Source organism: Schistocerca nitens, chromosome 5, assembly GCF_023898315.1.
Source record: "Schistocerca nitens isolate TAMUIC-IGC-003100 chromosome 5, iqSchNite1.1, whole genome shotgun sequence".
Taxonomy (NCBI): Eukaryota; Metazoa; Arthropoda; class Insecta; order Orthoptera; family Acrididae; genus Schistocerca; species Schistocerca nitens.
In genome coordinates this window covers 546050741-546078085 of record NC_064618.1, presented here as the reverse complement: position 1 = coordinate 546078085, position 27345 = coordinate 546050741, and the positions used below count along the sequence as shown (strand labels likewise).

Genomic DNA, 27345 nt, shown 5'->3' with positions numbered 1-27345 from the left:
ACTTGAAACAAAACTTTTGTGTTGAGCCGTCAGGTACTCTGTAATCTGCTTTTTGTCACTTTTGCTAAACAGAAAAATCTTCCCACCTTTTTCAATATTTCTATTTACGGCTGAAATCATCGATGCCGTAACCGCTTTATGATCGCTGATTCCCTGTTCTGCGTTAACTGTTTCAAATACACTCCTGGAAATTGAAATAAGAACACCGTGAATTCATTGTCCCAGGAAGGGGAAACTTTATTGACACATTCCTAGGGTCAGATACATCACATGATCACACTGACAGAACCACAGGCACATAGACACAGGCAACAGAGCATGCACAATGTCGGCACTAGTACAGTGTATATCCACCTTTCGCAGCAATGCAGGCTGCTATTCTCCCATAGAGACGATCGTAGAGATGCTGGATGTAGTCCTGTGGAACGGCTTGCCATGCCATTTCCACCTGGCGCCTCAGTTGGACAATCGTTCGTGCTGGGCGTGCAGACCGCGTGAGACGACGCTTCATCCAGTCCCAAACATGCTCAATGGGGGACAGATCCGGAGATCTTGCTGGCCTGGGTAGTTGACTTACACCTTCTAGAGCACGTTGGGTGGCACGGGATACATGCGGACGTGCATTGTCCTGTTGGAACAGCAAGTTCCCTTGCCGGTCTAGGAATGGTAGAACGATGGGTTCGATGACGGTTTGGATGTACCGTGCACTATTCAGTGTCCCCTAGACGATCACCAGTGGTGTACGGCCAGTGTAGGAGATCGCTCCCCACACCATGATGCCGGGTGTTGGCCCTGTGTGCCTCGGTCGTATGCAGTCCTGATTGTGGCGCTCACCTTCACGGCGCCAAACACGCATACGACCATCATTGGCACCAAGGCAGAAGCGACTCTCATCGCTGAAGACGACACGTCTCCATTCGTCCCTCCATTCACGCCTGTCGCGACACCACTGGAGGCGGGCTGCACGATGTTGGGGCGTGAACGGAAGACGGCCTAACGGTGTGCGGGACCGTAGCCCAGCTTCATGGAGACGGTTGCGAATGGTCCTCGCCGATACCCCAGGAGCAACAGTGTCCGTAATTTGCTGGGAAGTGGCGGTGCGGTCCCCTACGGCACTGCGTAGGATCCTACGGTCTTGGCGTGCATCCGTGCGTCGCTGCGGTCCGGTCCCAGGTCGACGGGCACGTGCGCCTTCCGCCGACCACTGGCGACAACATCGATGTACTGTGGAGACCTCACGCCCCACGTGTTGAGCAATTCGGCGGTACGTCCACCCGGCCTCCCGCATGCCCACTATACGCCCTCGCTCAAAGTCCGTCAGCGGCACATACGGTTCACGTCCACGCTGTCGCGGCATGCTACCAGTGTTAAAGACTGCGATGGAGCTCCGTATGCCACGGCAAACTGGCTGACACTGACGGCGGCGGTGAACAAATGCTGCGCAGCTAGCGCCATTCGACGGCCAACACCGCGGTTCCTGGTGTGTCCGCTGTGCCGTGCGTGTGATCATTGCTTGTACAGCCCTCTCGCAGTGTCCGGAGCAAGTATGGTGGGTCTGGCACACCGGTGTCAATGTGTTCTTTTTTCCATTTCCAGGAGTGTAGTTCGGGTCTGTTTGTCACCAGAAGGTCTAATATGTTATCGCCACGAGTCGGTTCTCTGTTTAACTGCTCAAGGTAGTTTTCAGATAAAGCACTTAAAAAAATTTCACTGGATTCTTTGTCCCTGCCACCCGTTATGAACGTTTGAGTCTCCCAGTCTATATCCGGCAAATTAAAATCTGCACCCAGAACTATAACATGGTGGGGAAATCTACTCGAAATATTTTCCAAATTATCCTTCAGGTGCTCAGCCACAACAGCTGCTGAGCCAGGGGGCCTATAAAGACATCCAATTACCATGTCTGGGCCTGCTTTAACCGTGACCTTCACCCAAATCATTTCACATTTCGGATCTCCGTCAATTTCCTTCGATACTATTGCACTTCTTATCGCTATAAACACACCTCCCCCTTCACTGTCCAGCCTGTCTCTGCGGTATACATTCGAATCTGAGTTTAGGATTTCATTACTGTTTACGTCTGGTTTCAGCCAACTTTCTGTCCATAGTACTATATGGGCGTTGTGACCGTTTATTAATGAGAGCAGTTCTGGGACCTTTCTATACACGCTCCTGCAGTTTACTATTAGCACATTAATATTGTTATTCCCTGTTGCATTTTGCCTACTCCTACCTTGCCGCGTCTCAGGAGGCGTCTTGTCGGGCCTAGGGAGGGAATTCTCTAACCTAAAAAACCCCCATGTGCACTCCACACGTACTCCGCTACCCTTGTAGCCGATTCCGGCGCGTAGTGCACGCTGACCTATTCAGGGGGACCCTACATTTCTCCACCCGATAGCGGAGGTTGAGAAATTTGCACCCCAGATCTCCGCAAAATCGTCTGAGCCTCTGGTTTAAGCCTTCCACTCGGCTCCAAACCAGAGGACCGCGATCGGTTCTGGGAACGATACTACAAATAGTTAGCTCTGATTCCACCCTGCGAGCGAGGCTTTCCGCCTTCACCAATTCCGCCAACCGCTTGTACGAACTGAGGATGACCTCTGAACCCAGACGACAGGAGTCATTGGTGCCGACATGAGCAACAATTTGCAGTCGGGTGCATCCAGTGCTCTCTATCGCCACCGGTAGGGCCTCCTCCACATCTCGGATGAGACCCCCCGGTAAGCAGACAGAGTGAACACTGGCCTTCTTCCCCGACCTTTTCGCTATTTCCCTAAGGGGCTCCATCACCCGCCTAACGTTGGAGCTCTCAATAACTAATAAACCCCTCCCCCCTTGTGCCTGCTCGGACCTTGCTAAAGGAGCAGCCACATGTCCACTCACAGGCAGAGCGGGCGAAGCCACACGGCCAGCCTCCACATTTACCCTCCGCCTTGTGTGCCGCGAACGCCGCTGAACCCGCCACTCCCCTTGGGGAGAGGGTGGCCCAACCGCGCCCGGTACCCGCGAAGATGTCTAGACAGCAGGGACAGTGGGTGAAGCATGTAACACCTGGGATGTACCTTGCGATGCACCAGACTCCCCACTGCCGCTACACTCCGAGGCAGCAGCCTGAAGACGGCTGACCGCGGCCATCAACACGTTCGGCTGTTCGCGAACAGTGGCCAGCTCCTCCTGCGTCCGTACACAGCAGTCACACATCCTATTCATTCTAAGGAATCAATTTACTGAAGAGAGTTAATCAACTTTTAACTAGACTGCTAATTCACTAAAGGTGGCTGACTATTGACTAAACTGTGATTGCTAGCCACTTCTTGTAGAAAACAAAGAAAATAGCACTACATGTCTCTGGACTATATTGAAAACAAACACTAGCACTACTGGCACTATAGTTGACTAAAGGGACTCTCTCTGACCGTAATCAAAACAAACACGAAATCTATGGAACACTATTAATAGCATTCGACAAATAAAGCTTCCTAAAAGCCACACGGAAGAAGAAGTGACAAGTACGAAAAATACAGTTAATACTTAAATTAAGGTAGCTCGCTGCACAGCAGACATGAAGCAGACGGCGGTTAGGATGACACTGACACTGTCCATTCCGTTCAACTGCTCTTCCAAGTCCTTTGCTGTCTCTGACAGAATTACAATGTCATCGGCGAACCTCAAAGTTTTTATTTCTTCTCCATGAATTTTAATACCTACTCCGAATTTTTCTTTTGTTTCCTTTACTGCTTGCTCAATATACAGATTGAATAACATCGGGGAGAGGCTACAACCCTGTCTCACTCCCTTCCCAACCACTGCTTCCCTTTCATGCCCCTCGACTCTTATAACTGCCATCTGGTTTCTGTACAAATTGTAAATAGCCTTATGCTCCCTGTATTTTACCGCTGTATTTTGAATGAAGACTAATTAACAGAGTTCAAATTACAGAATCAACTGAGAATTAAAATTCAAATTTTAATATAAACATTGACTCACATGAGTTAGTGATAACTGTGTTAATAAGGTAGGATGGGAGGATCTATTAACACAGTTTTTCCAAAAATGAACACGGATTTGAACAAAAATTCATGATAAGTATCAAAAACTGAACAAGAAACTAGATGATAATAATCAAAAGTTTAGTGCAGATTTAAATAAAACATTGGTTAAAAAGGCAGCTGACATTCGTAATTAGATGCAGGATCAGTTTAATAAATGTATGAAGGAATCTAGTGAATCACTTGACGTAAAACAAGCTGAATTAATGCATGAGGTTAAGCTACTGTCACCAGATAGAAGCAAATGTAAGTCACATACTGGCCAAAGTAAACCAAAAACAGGAAACTGTGAAACAAACTCTATAAGACAGTGCAGTAATGAATAAAAAGGTCATTCATGCTAAAGACACTTGATTAAAACAAAAACAAAAAAGTTCATTAAAGAAGTGTGGGTGGGCAACAACAATACTCCAATTTAGTATCAAAGGTACAGGAACTGGAACAAACAATGAAGAATGTAAAAGTTTGCTAAAGCAACAAAATCTTAGTGTAGGTTGTTGTACGGTTTTACAGGCAAGAAACCAGGCAATGTTTTTCATGAAATTACTATTTCTCTGTCGTGAACTCAATTGTTTGCTGGAGCAAGACAACAAATGGCATTACAGAAAATAGAGAAGATAGCACTGGTTAGGAAATTAAACACAACGGCTTAGTGAAACCCATCACATATGAAGTTGGAGATTATGTGCCGATGCTACGACATTCCCAGTCTTCAAAAGCAACATTTAGAATGTGAAAGATAGTGCATTCAAATTCCAGATCTCTCATTTTTCTGAACTTTGATGGGCAGGTCCTCAGTTGGAAAGCTCTATACTGAAGACTGCCACTTTGTTTCAGATCATAATGGTACACCCGTGTTTCATCACTTGTGATGATACTATAAAAGTAGTTGTAGCATACTTTCTCATATTTCTCAAGTGTAAAATGGCATCAGTCCATTAGTGTGTGTTTTGAGCTTCTGTCAAGTTATCTGGTACCCACTGAGTACTTCTCTTGGTTACACCTAAACAATTGTGAAAGATGGTCTGTGGTGCTGTCGATCCAATATTTAGGGTCCCTTCAATGTCACATAATGTGAAACATGGATCATGTTTGATGATTTTTCCTCAGAGTATTAATGTTTTCTTGGCTCACTGCCATTGCTGAGCGAGTGGGAGAAGATTCACCTTCAGATGACTTCCCCCTCTTTGAAAGTTCATGAAAACAATTTTTAGTGGGGACTATAAAGGGCAGACTCGCCAAAAACAGATACCAAAGAGGGGTGTCATTCCTTTTGCTTCTTTTTGTAGTCATCATATATCATTGCATGAAAATCACGGCATAAAAGATCCATCTTGCACTGTGCCTGACTCGCACTTGCTGCGTCTTCTGCCACACGGGGTAGCCATGCAGTCAGAGGCACCTTGCCATGGTTCATGTGGCTCTCCCCGTCAGAGGTTTGAGTCCTCCCTCACCATGGGTATGTGTGTTGTCCTTAGCGTAAGTTAATTTTAAGTTAGATTAAGTAGTGCATAAGCCTAGGGACGGATGACATCAGCAGTATGGTCCCATAGTAACTTACCACAAATTTCCAATTTCCTGCGGCTTCACTCACCGTTCACAGCATAGTTTGAAATCCAATGAACTAGTGTACATACATTTTTGTGTACAGAGAAATTTTCTTGGGAGTTTGTATAAGGTCATGTAATAGGGCCATGAGAAGCTGGATGTTCCTTCTATGATACTGCAGAAAGACTTGGCAGGAATGTAACCACTGTACATGACTGCTGGCAGTGGTGGTCACAGGAATGTACAGTTGCAACAAGATTTGTCTCCATACCATACTGTCATATTCAGCGTATGGCTCTGTTACATCATACAGCACCTGCAGCAGCAATTTGAAAAATAGGTGGCACCACAGTGATGCAACGAACTGTTACAAATCGATTACTTCATGTACAGCTCCATGTCACACACCCTGTACGTGAATTCCACTGACCTCAATCCACAGCCATTTGCAATTTCAGTGGTGTTAAGCAACAGCTTATTGGAGGGCAAGATAGGGATCTGTTGTGTTTTCTGACGATAGCTGATTCTGCCTCAGTGCTAGTGATGGCTGTGTGTTGGTAAAGAGGAGGCCAGTTGAGGTCCTGCCATCAACCTGCTTGCGTGCTACACACACTTGACCTGCACCTGGAGTTATGATCTGAAGTGCAATTTTGTATGACAGCAGGAGCATTCTCGTGGTTATCCCGCTCACCCTGACTGTAAATTTTTATATGAATCTGGTGATTCGATCTATTATGCTGCCATTCACGAATTGCATTTCAGGGGGGTGTTCCCAACAGGATAATGTTCACCCACATACACCTGTTGTAATCTAACTTGGTCTACATAGTGATGAATGATGTCCTGGCCTGCTCGATCACCAGACCTGTCTCCAATTGAGCACACATGGCACATCCCAATTTAGCGCACATGGCACATCATCAGTTGACAACACCAACGTCATCAACAAACAGCATTAACTATCCCTTTAATTAGTGCCCATGTGCAACAGGATTGGAACTCCAACCCACAAACTGACATCCAGCACCTGTACAACACAATGCATGCACATTAGCATGCTTGCATTATACATTATAGTTGTTAGACTGATTATCAATGTACCAGCATTTTATATTTGCAATGGCTTATCTCGGATTAACCTGTGATCTTGCGATGTTAATCACTTACATATGTTACCAAAACAAATGAATTCCCAAAATTTCATTACTCTACTTTGACTTTTTCTGTGATTGGATTTTTTTTAATGCCTATGTACTTCTGTCAAATTCAGTGCTATTTTGTGCAGATGTATTATCTTTTTTTCTCAATTTGATGTGATTTTTTTGGTAAATTTTGTGCTTTTTTTGTCAACTTTGGTGTTATTAATTTTTGTCATATTTGGTGCTTTTCTTGCCAAATGTAGTGGTGTTTTTTTGACAAATGTGGTCTTTTTTGCCAATTTTGTCATCATTTGATGTCAAATTTGCAGTAGCCACCAGAAAGATCGCGGGAGGTGCACATCGGCACGGCGCGTCGCGGACGGTAGTTGCCGCAAATAGAGTCCCATCCACCAGAGGGCACGCGAGAATTCGGCCGCGACCTCTGCCAGCAGAACAACAACAACAACTCAGGCAGCACGGGCCGTGCCCAGTCAGTTCACATCGGACATGCCTATGAGACAGTTCTTGGTCTACTCTGAAGTGCAACGGAAAACGTGAACCGTGTTACTACACAATTGGCAACGAGTAGGGTCATTCTTTCGTGTGTAGCGTCGTCGTTCCGGTTTCGCGGCTTATCCGCGGCATGGAGGATTTAGTGCGGGTTTTGGTTGAGCAGCAGACGGAGCTCATGGCCACCATGAAACAAGTGCTTCCGGCGTTGCTCTCCACGCCGTCTGCTCCGGCGCCGTTTCCTCCTCCCTTTTCCCTGTATGACGAGACGGCGGAGGATTGGGAAGCGTATGAACATCGCCTTCGGCAGCATTTCCAGGCATTTCATGTTGCCGATGCGGAGGTATGTCGTGCTCTTTTCTTGTCTTGGATATCTCCCTCGCTGTATCAAGTTTTGCTGCAGCTAGCGCCGTTGCAGGAACCCTCGTCCTTGTTTTCACGCATTGTGTTCCTTACTGTCTTCATATTATCGCCGCCGCACGCATGTTGTGGCGGCTAGGGTCGAGTTCTATCAATGCAAGAAACAGCCCGATCAGTCTTACCGGGCGTGGGCCGCTACCCTGCACTGTCTTAGTCGCAAGTGTCATTTTGTCACGGAGCAGTCGCGAGAGTCGTATGCCCACGTTATGGTGCACGACGTCATTGTTCGTTCGGCCCCTGATAGGGAGGTCCAGCAACGGGCCCTGCAGTTAGAAGACCCTTCCCTTGAGGAAGTCCTGTCCATTGCTCAATCGTATGAAGTCTCTCACGCCGCCGGTCAACAGCTAGAAGCGTGGTACGACGTCACGGCAATTCAGGATGGCGCGGCCGCCTCGACTGCATCCGGGGTGGACGACGTGCGAGCGGTACAATCCGGCCGTTACGGCCGCTCCCGCACGGCGCGTAAACAGAGTTCCGGCCGCCGGCCCCTGTTACCGTCCTGTGCATCGTGCTATATGCATCACGATTGGTCGGAGTGCCCCCAGCGTTGGGCCGTTTGTTGCAAATGTAATAAAAAAGGACACATTGCTAAAGTTTGCCGCTCAGCCTCGAAAGAATCGAGGGAAGCAGTTACAGAGGACATGGACGTTGACATTCAGGAAGTTTCATCGGGCCAGGCTCCCAACGCATCGGCCCACAAACTCTTTTTCGAAGTGTCGGTCCGGTCGCGCCGATTACATCTGCAAGTAGATACGGGTGCGGCGGTTTCTTTGTTGAATGCACAAACTTACTCCGACCTTGGGACACCCCCGTTGGCGCCAGTTTACCAGCGTCTACGCGGTTATGGTAAACAGTTCATTCCCCTACTGGGTCAATTCACTACCGACGTGACTTACAAATTGGTCACTTGGCCTATTACTTTTATTGTTGTCAGTGATGCGAGCTCCGCTAACCTTTTTGGCTTGGATGCCTTTCAAGCTTTCGGGTTTTCTATCACTGACACCGTACAGTTGGTCTCCGAAGACATTCCCTATCAATCATTAGAATCTTTGATCTCTGACTTTCCGGATATCTTTGAGGAGGACCTGGGGCGTGTTTCAGACTTTGAAGCTCACTTAACGTTGAAGGCATCGGCTCGCCCACGTTTTCCACGCGCGAGGCAGATCCCCTTGGCTCTCCGCCCTCAGGTAAAAGAAGAACTAGACCGGCTGACAGCCCTAGGGGTCATTCTTCCCATTTCTTCTAGTGAGTGGGCTTCGCCCCTCGTTATTGTCAGGAAACCCTCGGGAAAATTACATCTTTGTGGCGATTTCAAGGCCACCATTAATTCCCAATTGGTGGTGAACACCTATCCTTTGCCTCGTGCTGATGAATTGTTCTCCGCCGTAGCGGGAGGCCAATATTGTTCGAATATCGATCTTTCGGAGGCTTATCATCAGATACCTCTTGATGAGGACTCCAAACGGCTGGCGGTTGTCAACACCCCGTTTAGCCTTTACCAATACCAGCAGTTGGCCTTCGGAATATCCAGTGCCCCGGCGATATTCCAGCGTTATCTTGAGCACGTCACGTCGACAATCCCTCATTGTATTAATTACCTGGACGACATAATTGTCACGGGCCGCAGCACGAAGGAACACTTGCACAACCTTCGCTCCCTCTTTCTCAAATTTGGGCCCGTGGGCTTGCGTTGCAACCTGCGTAAGTCAAACTTCTTCCAACCGTCCATTGAGTATGTGGGCTACACAATCTCTCGCCACAGCGTCCAGCCGCTAGGAAGTTTGGTCCAAGGTATAGTCGACCATCCGCGGCCCGCTTCGCTGAAGGAGTTACAAGCTATTTTAGGCAAGATTGCCTATTACCACCGGTTCATTCCCAGGGCTTCCACCATCGCCCGCCCCCTGTACTGCCTTCTGCGCAAGGGTGTTCCTTTTGATTGGTCGCCTGCATGCGAGCGAGCGTTCACCTCGTTGAAAGGCCTCCTCACGTCAGCGCCGTGTTTGGCTACTTTTGACCCCCATAAGCCGTTGGTCCTGGCTACAGATGCTTCGCAGTATGGGGTAGGGGTGGTCCTGGCCCATCGCAACTCAGATGGTTCCGAACAGCCACTGGCGTTTGCGTCTAAGACTCTTAGTCCCGCACAGGCCCATTACTCCCAGGTGGAAAAAGAGGCTTTGGCCATTGTCTACGCTGTTACCAAGTTTGACCCTTTCTTGTATGGCAAGAAGTTTCAGTTAATCACTGACCATAAGCCATTAATATTGTTATTTGGCCCCGCCTCTCTGATTCCGGATAGGGCGGCCCACAGACTACAGCGCTGGGCCTTGTTCCTCTCTAAGTACCATTATGACATTCATTTTCGCCCTACCGGACAGCATGCCAACGCAGACGCTCTTTCCCGTCTTCCGGTGGGCCGGATCCTAAGTTCGATCGAGAGGAGATTATGTGTTTTCATTTGGATGTGGCGTCCCGCGACGTGGTTGATGGCTTTCCGATCACTAGTTCTAGAGTCGCCAGGGAAACGGCAGCTGACCCGGTTCTCCAGCAAGTGGTTCGCCTCATTCAGCAGGGGTGGTCATCCCCACCTCCAGGCCGGGCCTCGGACCCTCTTCGTAATTATTTTGTTCTACGAGCCCGCCTCTCCATCTTGGAAGGAGTTCTCCTTCTGGCTACCGATGATACAGCTCCTCGTGTGGTTGTTCCTGCAAGTTTGCGAAGGGAGTCCTCACGTTATTACATGAGGGGACTGGGGTGTTTCCCGTACTAAAACCTTGGCTCGCAGACATGTGTACTGGCCCGGTATTGACAGAGAAATTGAGCACTTGGTGGCCGCCTGTTCCCAGTGTGCGAGCCAACAGGCATCTCCCAGGTCAGCGTTCTCTTCATGGCCGCCTGCAACCCAGGCATGGGAACGTGAGGCATGGGAACGTGTTCACATCGATTTTGCGGGCCCGTTTCTCAATGGCTTTTGGCTCATTGTCATTGATGCTTATTCCCGATTTCCATATGTGGTTCGCTGCTCCTCAACCACTTCAGAGGTTGTAATCCAGGCACTAACAAAAATCTTTTCTGTGGAAGGTCTGCCAGTCACCCTCGTCTCGGACAATGGACCTCAGTTTATGTCGCAGGCCTTCCAGGATTTTTGTAGGCGCTTCGGTATTCGGCATATTTGCTCTCCCCCCTTTCATCCACCATCGAATGGGGAAGCTGAGCGCATGGTGCGCACGTTTAAGACACAGATGAAAAAGTATGTGCACGAATTTCCTGCGAAGGAGGCGTTGACGTTTTTCCTGACGGCATACCGGACCATACCTATGGGAGAATGCAGCCCCGCAGAGCTCCTCCACGGGTGCCAACCTAGGACTCTGCTGCACCTCCTTCGGCCCGGTCCTCGCCAGTCTTCGCAAAACGGAGTACCCGGCTTTCCACCGGGTATGTCGGTCTGGGCACGTGGGTTTGGTCGCAATCCACGTTGGATACCGGCGGTGGTCCTGCACTTAAATGGCCGCTGGCTCTATACTTTGCAGACGGGGGACCGGGAGGTACGTCGTCACCAAAATCAGCTTCGTCCACGTTTGGGCCCCCACCCTCCGACCCCTCAGGCACCGGCTTCCTGGCTTCCCGGTTTCTCAGCAGGCTGGTTCACCTGTGGTCGTCCCTTCCCCTTTGTTCCCACCACTGGGTCTTGACCCTCCCGTTCGACGGCCTGTCTCCCGTTCTGTCCCGGGTTCCAGTGGTGGGACGACAGGGGCCTCGTCGTGTGGGTCACTTCCAGCCATATTCGAAGGTTCCGGCTCGAGGGTTGGCTGATCCCCTCGACTCCAGCCTTCCGTTGGATGTGGAGGTCGTCACTCCTGCACGACGCTCCACCTTCCGACGCAGTGGATCACAGTGGCTTCACCCCCCGAAGGAGGAGGAGTGCAGTAGCCACCAGAAAGATCGCGGGAGGCGCACATCGGCACGGCGCGTCACGGACGGTAGTTGCCACAAATAGAGTCCCATCCACCAGAGGGCACGCGAGAATTCGGCCGCGACCTCTGCCAGCGGAACAACAACAACAACAACAACAACAACAACAACAACAACAACAACTCAGGCAGCACGGGCCGTGCCCAGTCAGTTCACATCGGGCATGCCTATGAGACAGTTCTTGGTCTACTCTGAAGTGCGACGGAAAACGTGAACCGTGTTACTACAAAATTCAATTTTTTTTGTGGTCAAGTCTGATGTTTTTTTTTTTCTAAAATTAGTGAAGGTTTTTTTGCCAAAATTTTGTCACTTTTGGTCTCATTTGGTGCTATTTTTGTGGTCACATCAAGTTTGTTACTCAGTAAATAAACCATTATTTTAAAACAACACCCTTACAGAGTGTAGAAGACAAAATGCCATATTAGCATTCAATAATCATCAGTTACCATTATTAGTAAATTGCCATCCTCAGAATTACAATGTTTTTAAAGTGCAAAATTAAAATTTTTTTGTGAAAACTCTTAAAACTCATCAATTTCCTACAGTTTTGCTAAAAACTGTTAATTTCTCATTATTTCTCACGCTATCATTTTTGTAAAATTTTCCTGTCCCTATTCATAATGCATTTACAGAGCATACGGCTTGAACTCTAATGGAAATTGGTGAAATGCAATGAGTAATGAGGATAATGGACAAGGGGCACTACATTGGCAGGGTGTGGATATGTTGAGAATTTAGGTCTGACGGGACGTGTGCTAGGGTATTCCGCACAGTTGCAATGACCACTGTATCCTGATGGCTTAGTGGTCAGAGCATGTGCTTAGTAAGCAAGAAATCCAGGTTTGAATCCCTGTCCAGAACAAATTTTTCAACTTCCACCATTGATTTTGATCAATGCCCGATCACATCAACGTCTGTCTTTCCTTTGTGTTTCACGTATTGCGTATTTAACTTGGAAATATTATATATGTTATGTATAAACTTTAATAATGATCTAGTTACTGTCAAAATTGACATCGACGACCACTGATATTTCAACGAAGTTTGCCGAGTAAAGCTGAAGAATCATGAAATAATTATTGTTGTTATGTGACTATGTAATAAGCTGATTTGAGACCTGAGCTTCTCCTGGTGTATACAATCTCAAGTAACTTACGGGAATGCAGCCAGAGCACAGCACAAGAGAATTTAAAATCTTACTTTGCATGAACACGGATTTTGGATGGTCACACTAACTAGTACGTTTTCAGGATAATTATTCCTGCCACAATCTGGCAGTCATACAGCTTTGGTGCGAAACAGTTAATGTTGTATCATGGTATGCAGGACATTACTAAAGCTGAGGGTATTTAAAAACATTTGGTATGAGTAATGATTTCTTAAAACGTAGAATGTGATTTTCTAATAACAATTTTCACTTGAACCTGTCATTGTCTGCCTCCTAAAAAGCTCCTTGTAGTGGAGACCGGCAGTATCATCATTTAATATAGAACACAAGGGGTCATATCATAATGTATCACACCTTTCTTGCAGCCAAGCCAATATACGGTTCCTAATATGACCTGTATCACATGGAACATTTTCTTTGATAGACGCATACTCATACATTAAATTGCTTCAAAGGCTCTCAGGTAATTGGTGCATACCATTATGCCCCAACATCTCCATTATTCTCAACTCAAATATAATTTAGCTCTGAATACCAGTAATTCATTTCTAAACTGTATCCTAAAGGTGCAATCTGGGAAAATGACTGAACATTTACCCATTTCACACACATTCAAAGATAGCATATGTATACTTGTCGTGCTTATATTGTATTTCATACAACAGAGCTTGAAAATTAGTTTTTGAATGCTTTTTTTTAAATTTGAAACAGTAAACTGTCCAGGACATCCACAATTAGTACCACATATTACTGGATGGTTAATTCATTTACAGAAATAGTTATTTTGTAGGGAACCAAAGGTAAAATTATCTTATACACTGCCTGACAATAAAAGTGAAGCACCCACAAGGGGAGAAGAAAACAAAATCAAACTTCATGGATTGAGCAGGTATGTATGTGATTTTATTTGAGTTATTAAATAATCAAGTCAAATTTATAAAGACATGGCAGTAGGAGCTGACTTATCAGTATTATCTCCATTTGGCCTGGATGCACACACATTTACAAAGAGTGTCAAAGCCATTGTATCCTCTCCTGAGGTGACCTAGCCCACAACTGTTATAAATGATCCTTGATATCCTGGATACTGGCACAGGGAAGTAGCTCACACCCAAGCTGGTACCACATGTCATACTACATTTTTAGCAGTTCTTAAACCAGAAGTCTGGTGACAATAGGATTACCTCAGTTTGAAACAGCAGAGTTTTTCAACCTTGGAATGTGCATGTGGCAGTTCACCACCAATGGATTTCAAACTATGCTGTGAACGGTGAGTGAAGACGCAGGAAATTGGAAATTTGTGGTAAGTTACTATGGGACCATACTGCTGATGTCATCCGTCCCTAGGCTTAAGCACTACTTAATATAACTTAAAACTAACTTAAGCTAAGGTCCACACACATACCCATGGTGAGGGAGGACTCTAACCTCTGACGGGGAGAGCCACACGAACCATGGCAAGGTGCCTCAGACCGCATGGCTACCCCCCCCCCCCCCCCTCCCTGTGGCAGAAGACGCAGCAAGTGCAAGTCAGGCACAGTGCAAGATGGATCTGTTATGCAGTGATTTTCATGCAATGATATATGATGACTACAAAAAGAAGCAAAAGAATGCCACTCTTCTTTGGTATCTGTTTTTGGCGAGTCTGCCCTTTATAGTCCCGACTGAAAATTGTTTTCATGAACTTTCAAAGAGGGACAAGTCATCTGAAGGTGAATCTTCTCCCACTTGCTCAGCAATGGAAGTGAGCCAAGAAAACATTAATACTCTGAGGAAAAATCATCAAACATGATCCATGTTTCACATTATGTGACATTGAAGGGACCATAACATTGGATTGACAGCACCACAGACCATCTTTCATGATTGTTTACCGTATTTACTCAAATCTAAGCCGCACTCGAATCTAAGCCGCACCTGAAAAATGAGACTCGAAATCAAGGTAAAAAAAATTTTCCCGAATCTAAGCCGCACCTGAAATTTGCGACTCGAAATTCAAGGGGAGAGAAAAGTTTTAGGCCGCACCTCCAAATCGAAACAAAGTTGGTCCATTGTAATATGAGACATAATTTAGGTCGAATGAATGACGATAAAGCTACAGTAGTTTGGTTCGAGTCGTAAGCTTAGCAGTTAAGCTTTACCAGGAAGCCATTGCTATGCGTCAGGCGCTCCGTCCGTATTTATATGGGTACCCTTCCTTTTTCACGTGCTTCGTCTGGTTTGAATTGATTGCTTATTTTTCTTTGATCTGATAAGTGCCGTTCTCTTTGTTATAGGTGTTTACTTCACTCTACGCTGAAAATGCATTATTGTACTGTGTCATGCATTGTTTGTCGCATTCTGATAATGAGTGTTTACGGCCTGTCGCCGCTCGCGGCATGGCTTGCTTTTGTACGCGGCAACCATCTCTCGTCACAGGTAGGAAAAAATTCACAACATAGAGTTGGCCATATTGACAAACATCCCAAACAGTCTTGCTAGTCGGATTTTCGTAGTACACTGAAAGGCTGCTACATTCGAAGATGAACAATACGGAGTTTGTATTTACTTCGTTTGATTATGTATGAAAATGCAGTGGTCAAAAATCGGGGCAGAGAAAAAAGCTCGACTTCCACCTTTTTTTTTATTTATTTATTTACTGACGCAGAGGTTTTGGCGCCAGTATTTATCTTTGTGCCTGCAAAGCATGCCTGTGTAGCGCTACATATGTTCGACGGCAAAAGTTAGTTGTGGCGGCACCTACCAACATTTTACAGAACTTCCGCTTACTTTGCGCTCGATTCTAAGCTGCAGGCGGTTTTTTGGATTACAAAAACGGGAAAAAAAGTGCGGCTTAGATTCGAGTAAATACGGTAGGTGTAACCAAGAGAAATACTCAGTGGGTACCAGATACCCTGACAGAAGCTCAAAACACACACCAATGGACTGATGCCATTTTACACTTGAGAAATATGAAAAAGTATGCCACAACGACATTTATAGTATCATCACAAGTGATCAAACACGGGTGTACCATTATGATCTGAAACAAAGCGGCAGTCTTCAGTATAGAGCTTCCCAACTGCAGACCTGCCCATCAAAGTTCAGAAAAATGAGAGATCTGGAAAGAAGATTTTGGGCACTTTCTTCACAAAGGTGGTCATCTCACACCTGTGACCTGACACACACATAGCACAGTCAATGCTGAGTGGTAAGTGACTAAATGTGTGTCAAAAATCATTGCCACAGAGGACACAGCACCCAAAGACAGAGTGTTGGCACCTTCCTCAGCATCATGACAATGCCTCAGCACAGATGGTCTGGACAGATGACGGCCGGATCAATAGACTTCTTGGAGAAGAAAAAAATGTCAGCATTACCATACCCATCCTATTCACCTATTCTGGCCCAAGTGATTTCTTCTTGTTCCCAAAGACGAAGGAAAAAAATTCATGAGCAGTGTTTTTCATTCAAGAGGCTATTGCAGTACGCAACAGTACTCTAAGTGACTTCTCTAACGAAGCTTCGACTGAAGCATTTTCAATGGCTCCCTACACCACGATGTCAGGAATAATACCACTTGCCTCCCCAAAACATAAGAAAAATGGGACCTCTCCCCAGGCTACTTCCATGCTCCCCAATGACAGCCTTTCAATGTTCTGCAGAGCTGCGATTTACCACTGAACACAATGTAATGCCAATCATCAGCAGTCCTTGCTTGAAAGTAGATGTATGTGTTGTGATGGTTACAGCAGCCTAAATATACAATGGTAATTTCATAGTCTGACTGCTGCTAATCTCTGACCAACAGTGCAGGATGACACAGAGTGTCAGTGGGAGTTCGCAGCTTGTTTCCAGATGTCAGGTGCAGATGTGAAGAGGTGTGGTGGTCAGAGGTGGTCAACTGGCACCTTGATGCAGAATATGCCTACCCTCACGTTCACAAGCAGTCCAACATTGAGCCACTGTCACAACCAAATGCCTCACCAATCTGGGTACCGCACAATTCGACGCGCCAGCGAAATAGTAACCTACAACAAAGTACCATTCAAACGTTGTTTCACAAGAGTAAGCATTCTGTTAATGTCCTTCTAGTGATCAGTCAACATCTGATGCTGTTCATGCCCCTTATATACCATACCAGGCCTAGTAACTACAATAAAAATTAACAACACTAGTACACTCTGGCAGACGTTTCACCTGTCACAAAGAATTGTAACTAATTGTTCATGTGCCAGCCGATGTAGTGTATACGTATGAAGTTACACTGACATCTGACCATGTGTTCTGCGTGGTCCACATTTTTTGTAAGGCAGTACATATGAAACAGTTGTTTAATACCTGACTGGGCAATACAGCAGCTGAAGGAAGATAACCGCATGCCAAAAGTTTTTCACAGGAGAGAAATCTGAGAATAGTGCTGGTTCTACACGAAACTAGCTGCCTGATTCTGTCATAGTAAGCTTCAAACATTGGTTGTATATATGATAGAAACAGAAAATTCATCCGTCATGTAGCTGGGATCACAGAAAAGTTCTTTAAAATTTCAGTGGACAAAATGTGTTTTTCTGATGTTCCAAGCTTAAATAATTTTAACTATAAATCATTTTGTAGGACCATATCTTCTGTAATTAGTTTGCTTTACCATTAGATGTAACTGAAGATACTTCCCTGCATTGTTGAAATTTGAAGAATGCACTTTATTCTTGGATACAGTAAAATAAAACAGATTTATTAACTGAAAACTCAAAACCAATTTTGTATGTCCAACTATCAAGATTTCTAATACATGGAAAGACATTAATATATACTCTAAAGAGCAACTTAATTAGAAATAGCTGTGTTGGAGAAGAACTGTTCCTATTGGCACAAAGAATGGACTATTTCAGTGACTGAATATTGGATGTTATCCTATCTTGTACAGGCTGTCAGCACAATAGCTGAGCAAATGACGGGTGAAATGTGTATATCAGCAATTTAATCGTGGATAGATCATGGATGTCCAATGCACAAGACACTTCATCTCCATGGTTGTGCAAGCACAAGGTGGTCTTATATTCACAGATTAAACAATTGCTGCTGATGTTAACACTTTTACATTGTTTGATAGAGTATATACGAGCAGTCTTACATTTACAAATGAAGCTTTGGCTCTTGAGGTTACATGCAGATTTCTTTCAAAGAATTCGGAAGGGTGGGGCAGGGTAAGTAATACTTGCATTCGAACATGCTCAAGATTTTCCAATATGCCAAAGTGCTCCATACAGAATTGACATCACCTGAACAATCATGTGACATTTTACTCTCATGGTACTAGTGGAAGGGATTTGCCAGAGGCTATGGACTAGCCACTACAACAGTTTATTGTGCTGCTCAAAATACGACAATTTCGTGAAATGCAGGATGAAAAAGCATTAAGTTTTATCACCTTCTAAACTCTTGTTGTGTTTGAGCAGACTTTTTTAAAAAAATTCTCCTACATGTACAGATATGACAATTATACAAACATGAACCGAAAAATATTGTCCTTCAAAAAACATTACTTGACTCTGAACCCAGATCAATATTTTATTTGATTATGAGAGACTGTAATGATTTACTATGTGAGTCACAAATGAAAAATTTGGTTGCTGTTCACGTATTAGAATATCGGATAAAAATGTTACCAAATTTTAATAAGCTCTAGAACATGAAGGTGACACCCAGATGAAACAAGAAGGAAAGTTAATCTAGAACGAAATGTCTAACAAACAAAATAAATAATATTAAACTGTAATTGTTGTTGCAAGAATAAATTATTGCAGCGGGGCCCTTCGTGATGATAGTACCAACAGACATCAGTAGATGGGGGGATGAGCGAAGATTGGAAACTGGACTGAACCATGGTCGCAATCTTTTATTTATGTATTAGTTGTTCTTATTACATACGACTTGCACACTAGAAGATATTGCAGTCTGTGTTCCACAGTTGCTCACGTACAGCACTAAGGAAGGGATGGAGGGGGAACACTGACACCAGCTTGGCTGAAAACTAGGACGAGTTCGAAGAGAGGAGTAGTGCATGAGCAGCATATTATGTCATGGTGCCAACCACATACTTTGACCTTTTAGGAACATCTACCATGCTTAAACTGCAGTTTTCCTGGATCCAGTTGTTGTCGGAACTGCATTGACTCTAAAATTTGACAAGTGCTCAACAACAGTACTTATTTCTGCGGGAGATGGTTAAAGTCTAGATAGAGGCCTGTGGCATACTTATGTGTTTCATGCTGCAATGTCATCGACACTAACCGTGATGTATGATGGAGGTTGTGTCAGCTATGCAGCCAATGAGAGAGCAACAGGCAGACAATGTGTTTGAAACCAAGAGACATTGTAAGAATCTCACATCCATGTAGAGGTGAAATCCGATACATATTCAGATAAAAATAGCTGTTTTCTCAGGTCCCACAATAACCACAATCTGAGAAACTGCAACACATTCAGAAGAAATAGCCTAATATTTGTGACAAAGAAGATATAAATTTCACAGCTGTGCTATTAGGATGATGGTGATCAAAAATAGTGTACCACGGATAATAGGATTATTAAGCAAAACAGGTAGTTTAGTCCACAAATAAAAGTAAACCAGTCCTTTTCACTTACTGTATTTCTCCTAGTATTATCAAGAACTTAGACACTCAATAAATGTAATAAATTTGAATTGGTAAAATTTTAGCTTTCTAGCTTGCTACTGTATGTCAGTAAAACATTTTGCAATTTTGATTAGTCAGAATATGTTAAAAATGAATTTTTCTCATGAACCTTCTTGAAAAATGTGAATTGTCTTATACTCGGGTAAATACAGTAATTGTTGTTGGCAACATCATGCACAGTAACATAGGACTAATGGAGAATAGTGTAACAATCACTCACCAATTTATTATTGGCAATACTCATTTATGAGCAGAAATACAATTACAGCATGAGGAACTGGAAGCTTAAGTCAGCATTAGTACTGCTACCCACCACACTTCAAAGGGTATTTAAAATAACTCTATCACAATAGAAGTGAGAAAAATTCAAGGCACACTTTTGCACATGCCAATGGAAACGCACAAATACTTCAAAATCATCATGAAACGATGTGTGTCACTTACCAGCCAGTCATTTTCATGTGAGAGATTTTTAAATGGAATGAATTGGGGCCCCTGATGCTTATCTCATTATCAAACAATATAAGAGCCTGTCCCAGTATGTGAATGGAACTATTCATTTACAGCAGCAAGGAAATATACAGCACCACCAAATCTGAATTGTGTTAGAATGGCTTGAGGAACCCTCAATGAGCGTGAGTTTGCTCGGTTAGTACACAGGTCACCGACATCAGTTCCATGGAAAATACCTGATATGCCATCAAATGTTTGCCCTTGGATTGAGATCCAACCAATCTCACAGTTTAGCAGGAGGGAGAGAGCTGGGGACAGAGGAAGGAAGGGGGTGCAGTTCAGCTGTACATGAAACAAAATTTTGCTGCCACCATACCAAGGCAAGAAGAAGTGCTGCATGGTATAATGGTGTGCACTTAAGAAGGCGGGTGGTAGTGCAACGCGCTGTGGCAATGTGCAGTGTACCACGACGCTCCAGTCAATAGCGTCTTTTTGCAAGTCAGCCTGTAGCATGTGCTTGATTTTCACATTAATTTATATCTGGTGGAGTTATGTAGACACTGTAATGTTGATTACTGGTGACATAAATCATATGATTTGTATTACATTAAGAAGTAACGGCAACCATTTTATAAGCATAGAAATTCTGTTGTTCAGCATCACAAGCAGAAGCAGTAGCCCACAGCAGCTCTCACCCCAGTGTTACCAGTTACCAAGTTAGGCAACAGCTGGGGTGTGTTGTGGGGGACAGGGACAGAGAATTCACTGGTGACACCACAAAGTATTCTCAATCTCTCTGCACAGAACACATCACGCAGCCACATTCTTGTGTGCACAACACTATATCTAATAAGTGTGTGTGATTAATTTGCTTATGTATGTAATGAGTATGGCATTGTTCATATTAAATAGATGTTATGCTACTATCTGCAAGTTTTGCAAGTTTGCTGTTTACTTACAATACTCCCTTGAGAGCTGCTGCTTCCTTAGGAGAACAGTTGTCACTAACCCCACATTGTTTAGGGAAAACAAGTGGTATTACTACCTATGTCAGAAAGTTCCAGGACAGTTTTTTTCTGAGTTTGAAATACTATAAAGGAACAAAAGTTGTTTTTATGTTACCTGGTATGTGTGTGTGTCCTTGAAAGGATCTTCGCCATGTTTCCATGCTACTAGATGGCAGGGCTGTGCTTAGCAACACACTGTTTGGGTTCCTGGTGCATTAGTAATGGTGACACAAGGGATACTGGTTGTGAGCAAAGAGGAACATTAGGATTTGCGTTAAGCTCAAGAAAATCCCTAGTGAAACGTGGACAATAATTAAGCACACATATGCAAGCGAGGCACTTTCAAGAAGTTGTGTTTTCAGTGGCACAAAACGTTTTATGAAGCCAGAGATTCAGTGCAAGATGATTACAGAGTGGGTCACCTGTCTACAGCATGTACTGATACAAACAAGTAACATGTTAAGGCAGTTATTGCAAAGAAGACCACCATGCAACTGCGCATGCGATCTCAGAAGAACTTAATATGAATCATAATGTGTGTCGTAAGATTTTACGTGAAGATTTAGGGAAATAGAATCTTAATGCAAAACTTGTCCCTTACGCTTTTAACAGATGAACGGAAAGAGGAAATTGCCTATTGGTTTCCGTCTCGGGTTCTCCGGACGACGTTCATCTAATGATTTTTCTGACGTTTTGTCAGCACGAGTGGCTGGCATTGTCAAAGCTTCACCCTCCATTGCTGGTGGTGAACTGCAACCGAGCTCGCGGCCGTAGACTATATGTACCTGGTGTGCCAACGTCCGAGGGCTTCTTTGCGGTCATTTCCAGTGCCGTTCTCCTCTTGCTACCTGCGATGGTCGTTCGCTGCAGTATGGGAAGCCAGGATCTGTTTACCTTAAGGCTTTCCTCTTTCTTGTTGAAACTGTTCACGTGTTTTTGTATTTCTACAGCTTCTCTGAACAAGCGCGTGTGATAGTGCTTCTCTACAGCCAGAACTTCCATGTCGGTGAATTTTATTACGTGGTTGGTCTCATTCAGTGCGTGCTCTGCCACAGCCAATTTCTCCACCTGCCCCAACCTGCAATGTCGCTTATGCTCTTTGATCCTGGTGTTAATTGTTCATCCAGTCATTCCGACATAAAATTTTCCGCATGTGCATGGTATACGGTATATTCCTGACATTGCAAGTGGGTCTCTTTTCTCCTTCGCCGATCTAAGGCACTCTTTGATCTTCCTTGTCAGTTTGAAAATCGTCTTTACGCCATGTTTGCGCAATATAGGGGTAATTCTGTACGTCACTTTGGGAATGTATGGCATAAAGGCCGTACCCGACATTTCTTTTTCTGGTTCCTTACTTCGCCGAGTGTTTGGCTCTGTTACACTTCTAATATAATTTGTGGAGTACCCATTGCCCCTCAGAACAGTTTTCAGGTATTGCATTTCTCGTTTGAGGTGTTGCGGCTCACATATTCGTCCTGCTCTCGTTACGAGCGTACTAATCATGGCTCTTTTCTGGCTCGGGTGATGATTTGACAGTTTGTGCAGGTATCGGTCCGTGTGTGTCGGTTTTTGATACACGCTGTGTCCCAGGTTTTCGCCGTCCCTTGTGACCAGCACATCTAGAAATGGCAGTTTCTTGTCCTTTTCTACTTCCATTGTAAATGTTATGTTGGCATGGAGGCTGTTCAGGTGTCTTAGGAAGTCACCGAGCTGTTCTTCACCATGGCTCCACACCACGAAAGTATCATCGACGTACCTGTACCACACCTTAGGTTTTCAAGTCGCTGAGTCCAGTGCCTGTGCTTCAAATTGTTCCATGAAGAAGTTGGCCACCACTGGACTGAGAGGACTACCCATGGCGACGCCTTCCAGCTGTTCATATAAATCGATATTCCACGTGAAACAGCTCATGGTGAGACGTGCATGGAAGAGGTTTTTGATGTCTTGCGGGAAAATTGAACCATGTGCTCCAGAGCGTCACTGAGTGACACTTTCGTAAATAACGAAACAACATCAAAGGTGACCAGGATGTCGTTTGGTGCAAGTTTCAGTTTCTTCAGCTTCTCAATGAAATGTCCTGAGTCCTTAATGTATGTGTCGGCCTTCCCCACGTGTGACTGGAGCAGAGGGGCCAAGTGTTTTGCCAGTTTATACGTCGGTGAGCCAGGAGCACTAACGATCGGTCTCAGTGGAACATTGTTCTTATGGATCTTAGGTAATCCATACAGCTGGGATGGTAGGGCTTCTGTGTTGCGCAGGTTTCTCTGTACGTCCGCCGGCAGAGAAGACGCCTTGATTAATCGATTCGTATTCCGTGTGATACACTGCGTTGGATCTGCACTTAGTTTATGGTACATTGTCGGATCTAATAGGACTCTGATCTTTTGCTCATAATCTTCGGTCTTCATTATGACGGTCGCATTCCCCTTATCGGCAGGCAGTACCAATATACTCTTGTTGGCGTTGAGATTCTTAATGGCTTGTACCTCTTCTTTCTTCAGGCTGCAAGCTGGTGGTTTTGCTCGGCGCAGTATCCTGGCTGTTTCAGTGCGTATTTCCTCTGCCCTTTCACAAGGAAGGGTCCGAATGGCTGCTTTGGTGTTGGCAATGATGTCCTCAATAGGTATAGTTCTCGGGATGATGGCAAAATTCCCTCCTTTTTGAAGAACAGACACTTCCTCTTCGGTCAATTGTCGTTCAGTGAGGTTGACCATTGTGTGTGACATGTCGGGAATCGCCTTGTCGGTCTGCTTCCGGCATCTTTCAAACTTTTTCTTCTGACGCTCGGTACAGCGCTCAAGTTCGTTCTGCATGCTCCTGTGAGTGATGCTGTCGATCTTGTCCCAGTTGTCCCGATGCATTCTGCTATTTAGTTGATAGAAAATGCCCAGAAGTTCCTGATCCATTCTTGCCAAGTCTCTCTGTGTTGTATGTATTCGCTCACAAAGAAAAACTCGTTCCATCCTGTCGTAGATACGATGTGCTTGGGCGGTGGTGAATAGGCGCTTACATCTCAAGAACTTCGGTGCAGCACATTCATCTCCGCACCGTGACAGAAAGGTGAGAGAGGCCATCAGTCGCGCTTTCTTCTTCCGTCGTGGGTCAAGGCGTCGGTACAATCTGCAAATCTCCCAAACTGTTCTGAGGAGCAATGGGTACTCCACAAATTATATTAGAAGTGTAACAGAGCCAAACACTCGGCGAAGTAAGGAACCAGAATCTGAAATGTCAGGTACAGCTTTTATGCCATACATTCCCAGAGTGACGGACAGAATTGGCCCTATATTGCGAAAACATGGCGTAAAGACGATTTTCAAACCAACAAGGAAGATCAAAGAATGCCTTAGATCGGCGAAGGAGAGAAGAGACCCACTTGCAATGTCAGGAATATACCGTATACCATGCACATGCGGAAAATTTTATGTCGGAATGACTGGATGAACAATTAACACCAGGATCAAAGAGCATACGCGACATTGCAGGTTGGGGCAGGTGGAGAAATTGGCTGTGGCAGAGCACGCACTGAATGAGACCGACCACGTAATAAAATTCGCCGACATGGAAGTTCTGGCTGTAGAGAAGCACGCTTGTTCAGAGAAGCTGTAGAAATACAAAAACACGTGAACAGTTTCAACAAGAAAGAGGAAAGCCTTAAGGTAAACAGATCCTGGCTTCCCATACTGCAGCGAACGATCATCGCAGGTAGCAAGAGGAGAACCGCACCGGAAATGACCGCGGAGAAGCCCTCGGACGTTGTCGCACCAGGTACATATAGTCTGCGGCCGCGAGCTCGGTTCCAGTTCACCACCGGCAATGGAGGGTGAAGCTTTGACAATGCCAGCCACTCGTGCTGGCAAAACATCAGGAAAATCATTAGATGAACGTCTGCCGAAGAACCCGAGGCGGAAGCCAATAGGCAGTTTGTCAACAAGTGGCCACGAAAGCCTTAACAATTTTGGAAAAGAGGAAAATGAAATTTTCTGCTGAACTACTGGAGAGAGCCAGACGTGGTCTCACATTTCTGTCAATGATGACTGCTGCTGGCGATGAAAGTTGGTGCTACCAGTACGACCTTAACATGAAGCGTCAAAGTGCCGAATGGCAGAGTCCTGGATCACCAACCTTGAAAAAAGTCAAATGTCAACCATTGAGGACAAAGACAATGTCGTTTGTATTCTTTAATAGTAAAGGATTAATTCACCATGAGTACGTTCCTCCAGGTCAAACAGTGAACTAAACTCTTTACATCGAAGTCTTGAAACATTTGCGGCAAGCAATTCAATGTCACCACCCCGATTTGTGGCGTTCTCAGGACTGTTCTTAACGCATGACGATGCAAGTCCCCATACTGCTTTATCTGTTGCCGAGTAGCTGGCTAGACATTCTGTTATTGCCTTCCCACATCCACTATATTCGCATGACCTCTTGCCTTGTGATTTTTTCTTGTTTCTGCGAGTGAAAAGGCGACTAGAAGGAAAGCTTCATCAAGATATCGCAGACATCAAACGGGCTGTGACAAATGAGCTTACAAGCACTGCAGCTGATAATTTCCCTCCTTGCTTCCAAGACCTCCAGAAATGTTGGCAACTGCATACAGATAGCCAAGTATCCTACTTCGATAGAAGCTAGAATCATTATTTGGTAAGTGCATTTTTCTATTTGTTTAGAAAACCTGCGCTGGAACTTTTCTGACAAAGGTAATATAATGGGAAAATATACTAGGAAGGTTTAAGTCACTGAGCTGTTCAATAATTATCCTGCAAGTAGTATTGTAGATCCTCAAAAAGCTGAAGAACACTTTCATCATCTGCATAGAAAATTCTGTCATTGTCAGCAGTGTCGCATTCTCAGCGGCAGAGTGACCTCTCCCAAAACTACATTGAAAACTGACAGGGAGCTTTTGGGATTTCAGAGTCCAGATGAAGCAGCAATTAATCAACCATCTAAAATAAGTTTTCCAGGGCAATTTGCAGTAATGCTATTTGAGGAGGCATTAGCTTTCTGAACTTTGTAATCTCTGGTTTCAAGATGTAAGGAAATTAATTTATCAGTAATCACATTACAAAGTTGAGTGAGATTTTTAAAACATTTCCATCATGTTGTGAGTAGTATCATATCTTACTGTGAGTTAATAATAAAAGTTTGCAGCATCCACGCTCACAGGGATGGTGATTCCTGAAAAATATCCTACAATTTTATAGTCAATATTTCATGCAAATGGATGAAATATCTTTCTTCATTAAAGTACTGGCAGAACACCTCTAAATTCTCTGTAATTCTGCTGGGACTCTAAGCATAATCCATTAAATAAATTAATTTTCATTTGATGAAAACTTACTCTTGCGTGAGGAATACCAGTGGTCGTGTTGAATGCTGGCAGGAGTCTGTATCCTAGGTCTCTTGCCATGTTCAACATTTCTCCTCTATACCACTCCATTATACCCATTTTCTGTTGCAGATATTCTGCTAAAATATGTGCTGATAATAGCCCCCTGAAATTCCAATTTCAAGGTACAGTTATTAACAGTATACAATTAGAAGTAGATATTTAAAAGCCTGCATCAGAATAAATGCAAGAGATAATGAAGTTATGGATTACATTGTGGACAATTAACACAGCTAGGATTCTGCAAGAATCATAAACCCAGTGAAAAGAAAATTTTTCATCATGAGCTAAGATCTCAGGACAAAATTTGTAGTATTATGTCTTGCCACTCAAAACACTTCTCCTTTAAGTTTTCTTATTATTATAATTTATTAAGAGTATAGGTAAATAGATACCTCTGGATGACTTTATAATAACTGAAGTTTAGTTTCAAAAGAATAAGACAAGAAAAGAAAAGAGATAAATATCTTTCTTACCAGTTAATGCATTTCCACTATACAAAAAAAAAAAGTTTTTTTTTACTAGTTGCTGTGTTTTTACAATTTGAAACACAACACAAATTAAAATTAAAAAGCAGTTTATCTATGAAACATTTAAATCATACTAAATGAATAGCATAATATGATGCTACTAAAATGGGAATTACACTCTTAAAAGGCATTTTTTGACATGTCTGAGATACCATCACTACACTACCAAAAACAATATGGGATATGTCAATACTTGGGAGCGGAGGACAGGGGGAGGTGGGGGGACAGGGGGAGGTGGGGGGACAGGGGGAGGTGGGGGGACAGGGGGATGTGGGGGGACAGGGGGAGGTGGGGGGACAGGGGGAGGTGGGGGGACAGGGGGAGGTGGGGGGACAGGGGGAGGTGGGGGGACAGGGGGAGGTGGGGGGACAGGGGGAGGTGGGGGGACAGGGGGAGGTGGGGGGACAGGGGGAGGTGGGGGGACAGGGGGAGGTGGGGGGACAGGGGGAGGTGGGGGGACAGGGGGAGGGGGGATATGTAAATAGAAGTGTC

The 27345-nt window shown here is 44.7% G+C and overlaps 1 protein-coding gene across 1 annotated transcript in view; it reads right to left on the bottom strand.

Annotated features, from left to right (window-relative positions):
• The window catches only part of LOC126259300 (ER degradation-enhancing alpha-mannosidase-like protein 3), a 268347-nt gene that overhangs the window by 172994 nt on the left and 68008 nt on the right, over nucleotides 1-27345 (bottom strand). Inside the window, exon 6 of the mRNA XM_049955967.1 lies at nucleotides 26276-26429. Within this exon, the coding sequence (XP_049811924.1) occupies nucleotides 26276-26429 (154 nt within the window). The remainder of the gene's footprint in view (nucleotides 1-26275; nucleotides 26430-27345) is intronic.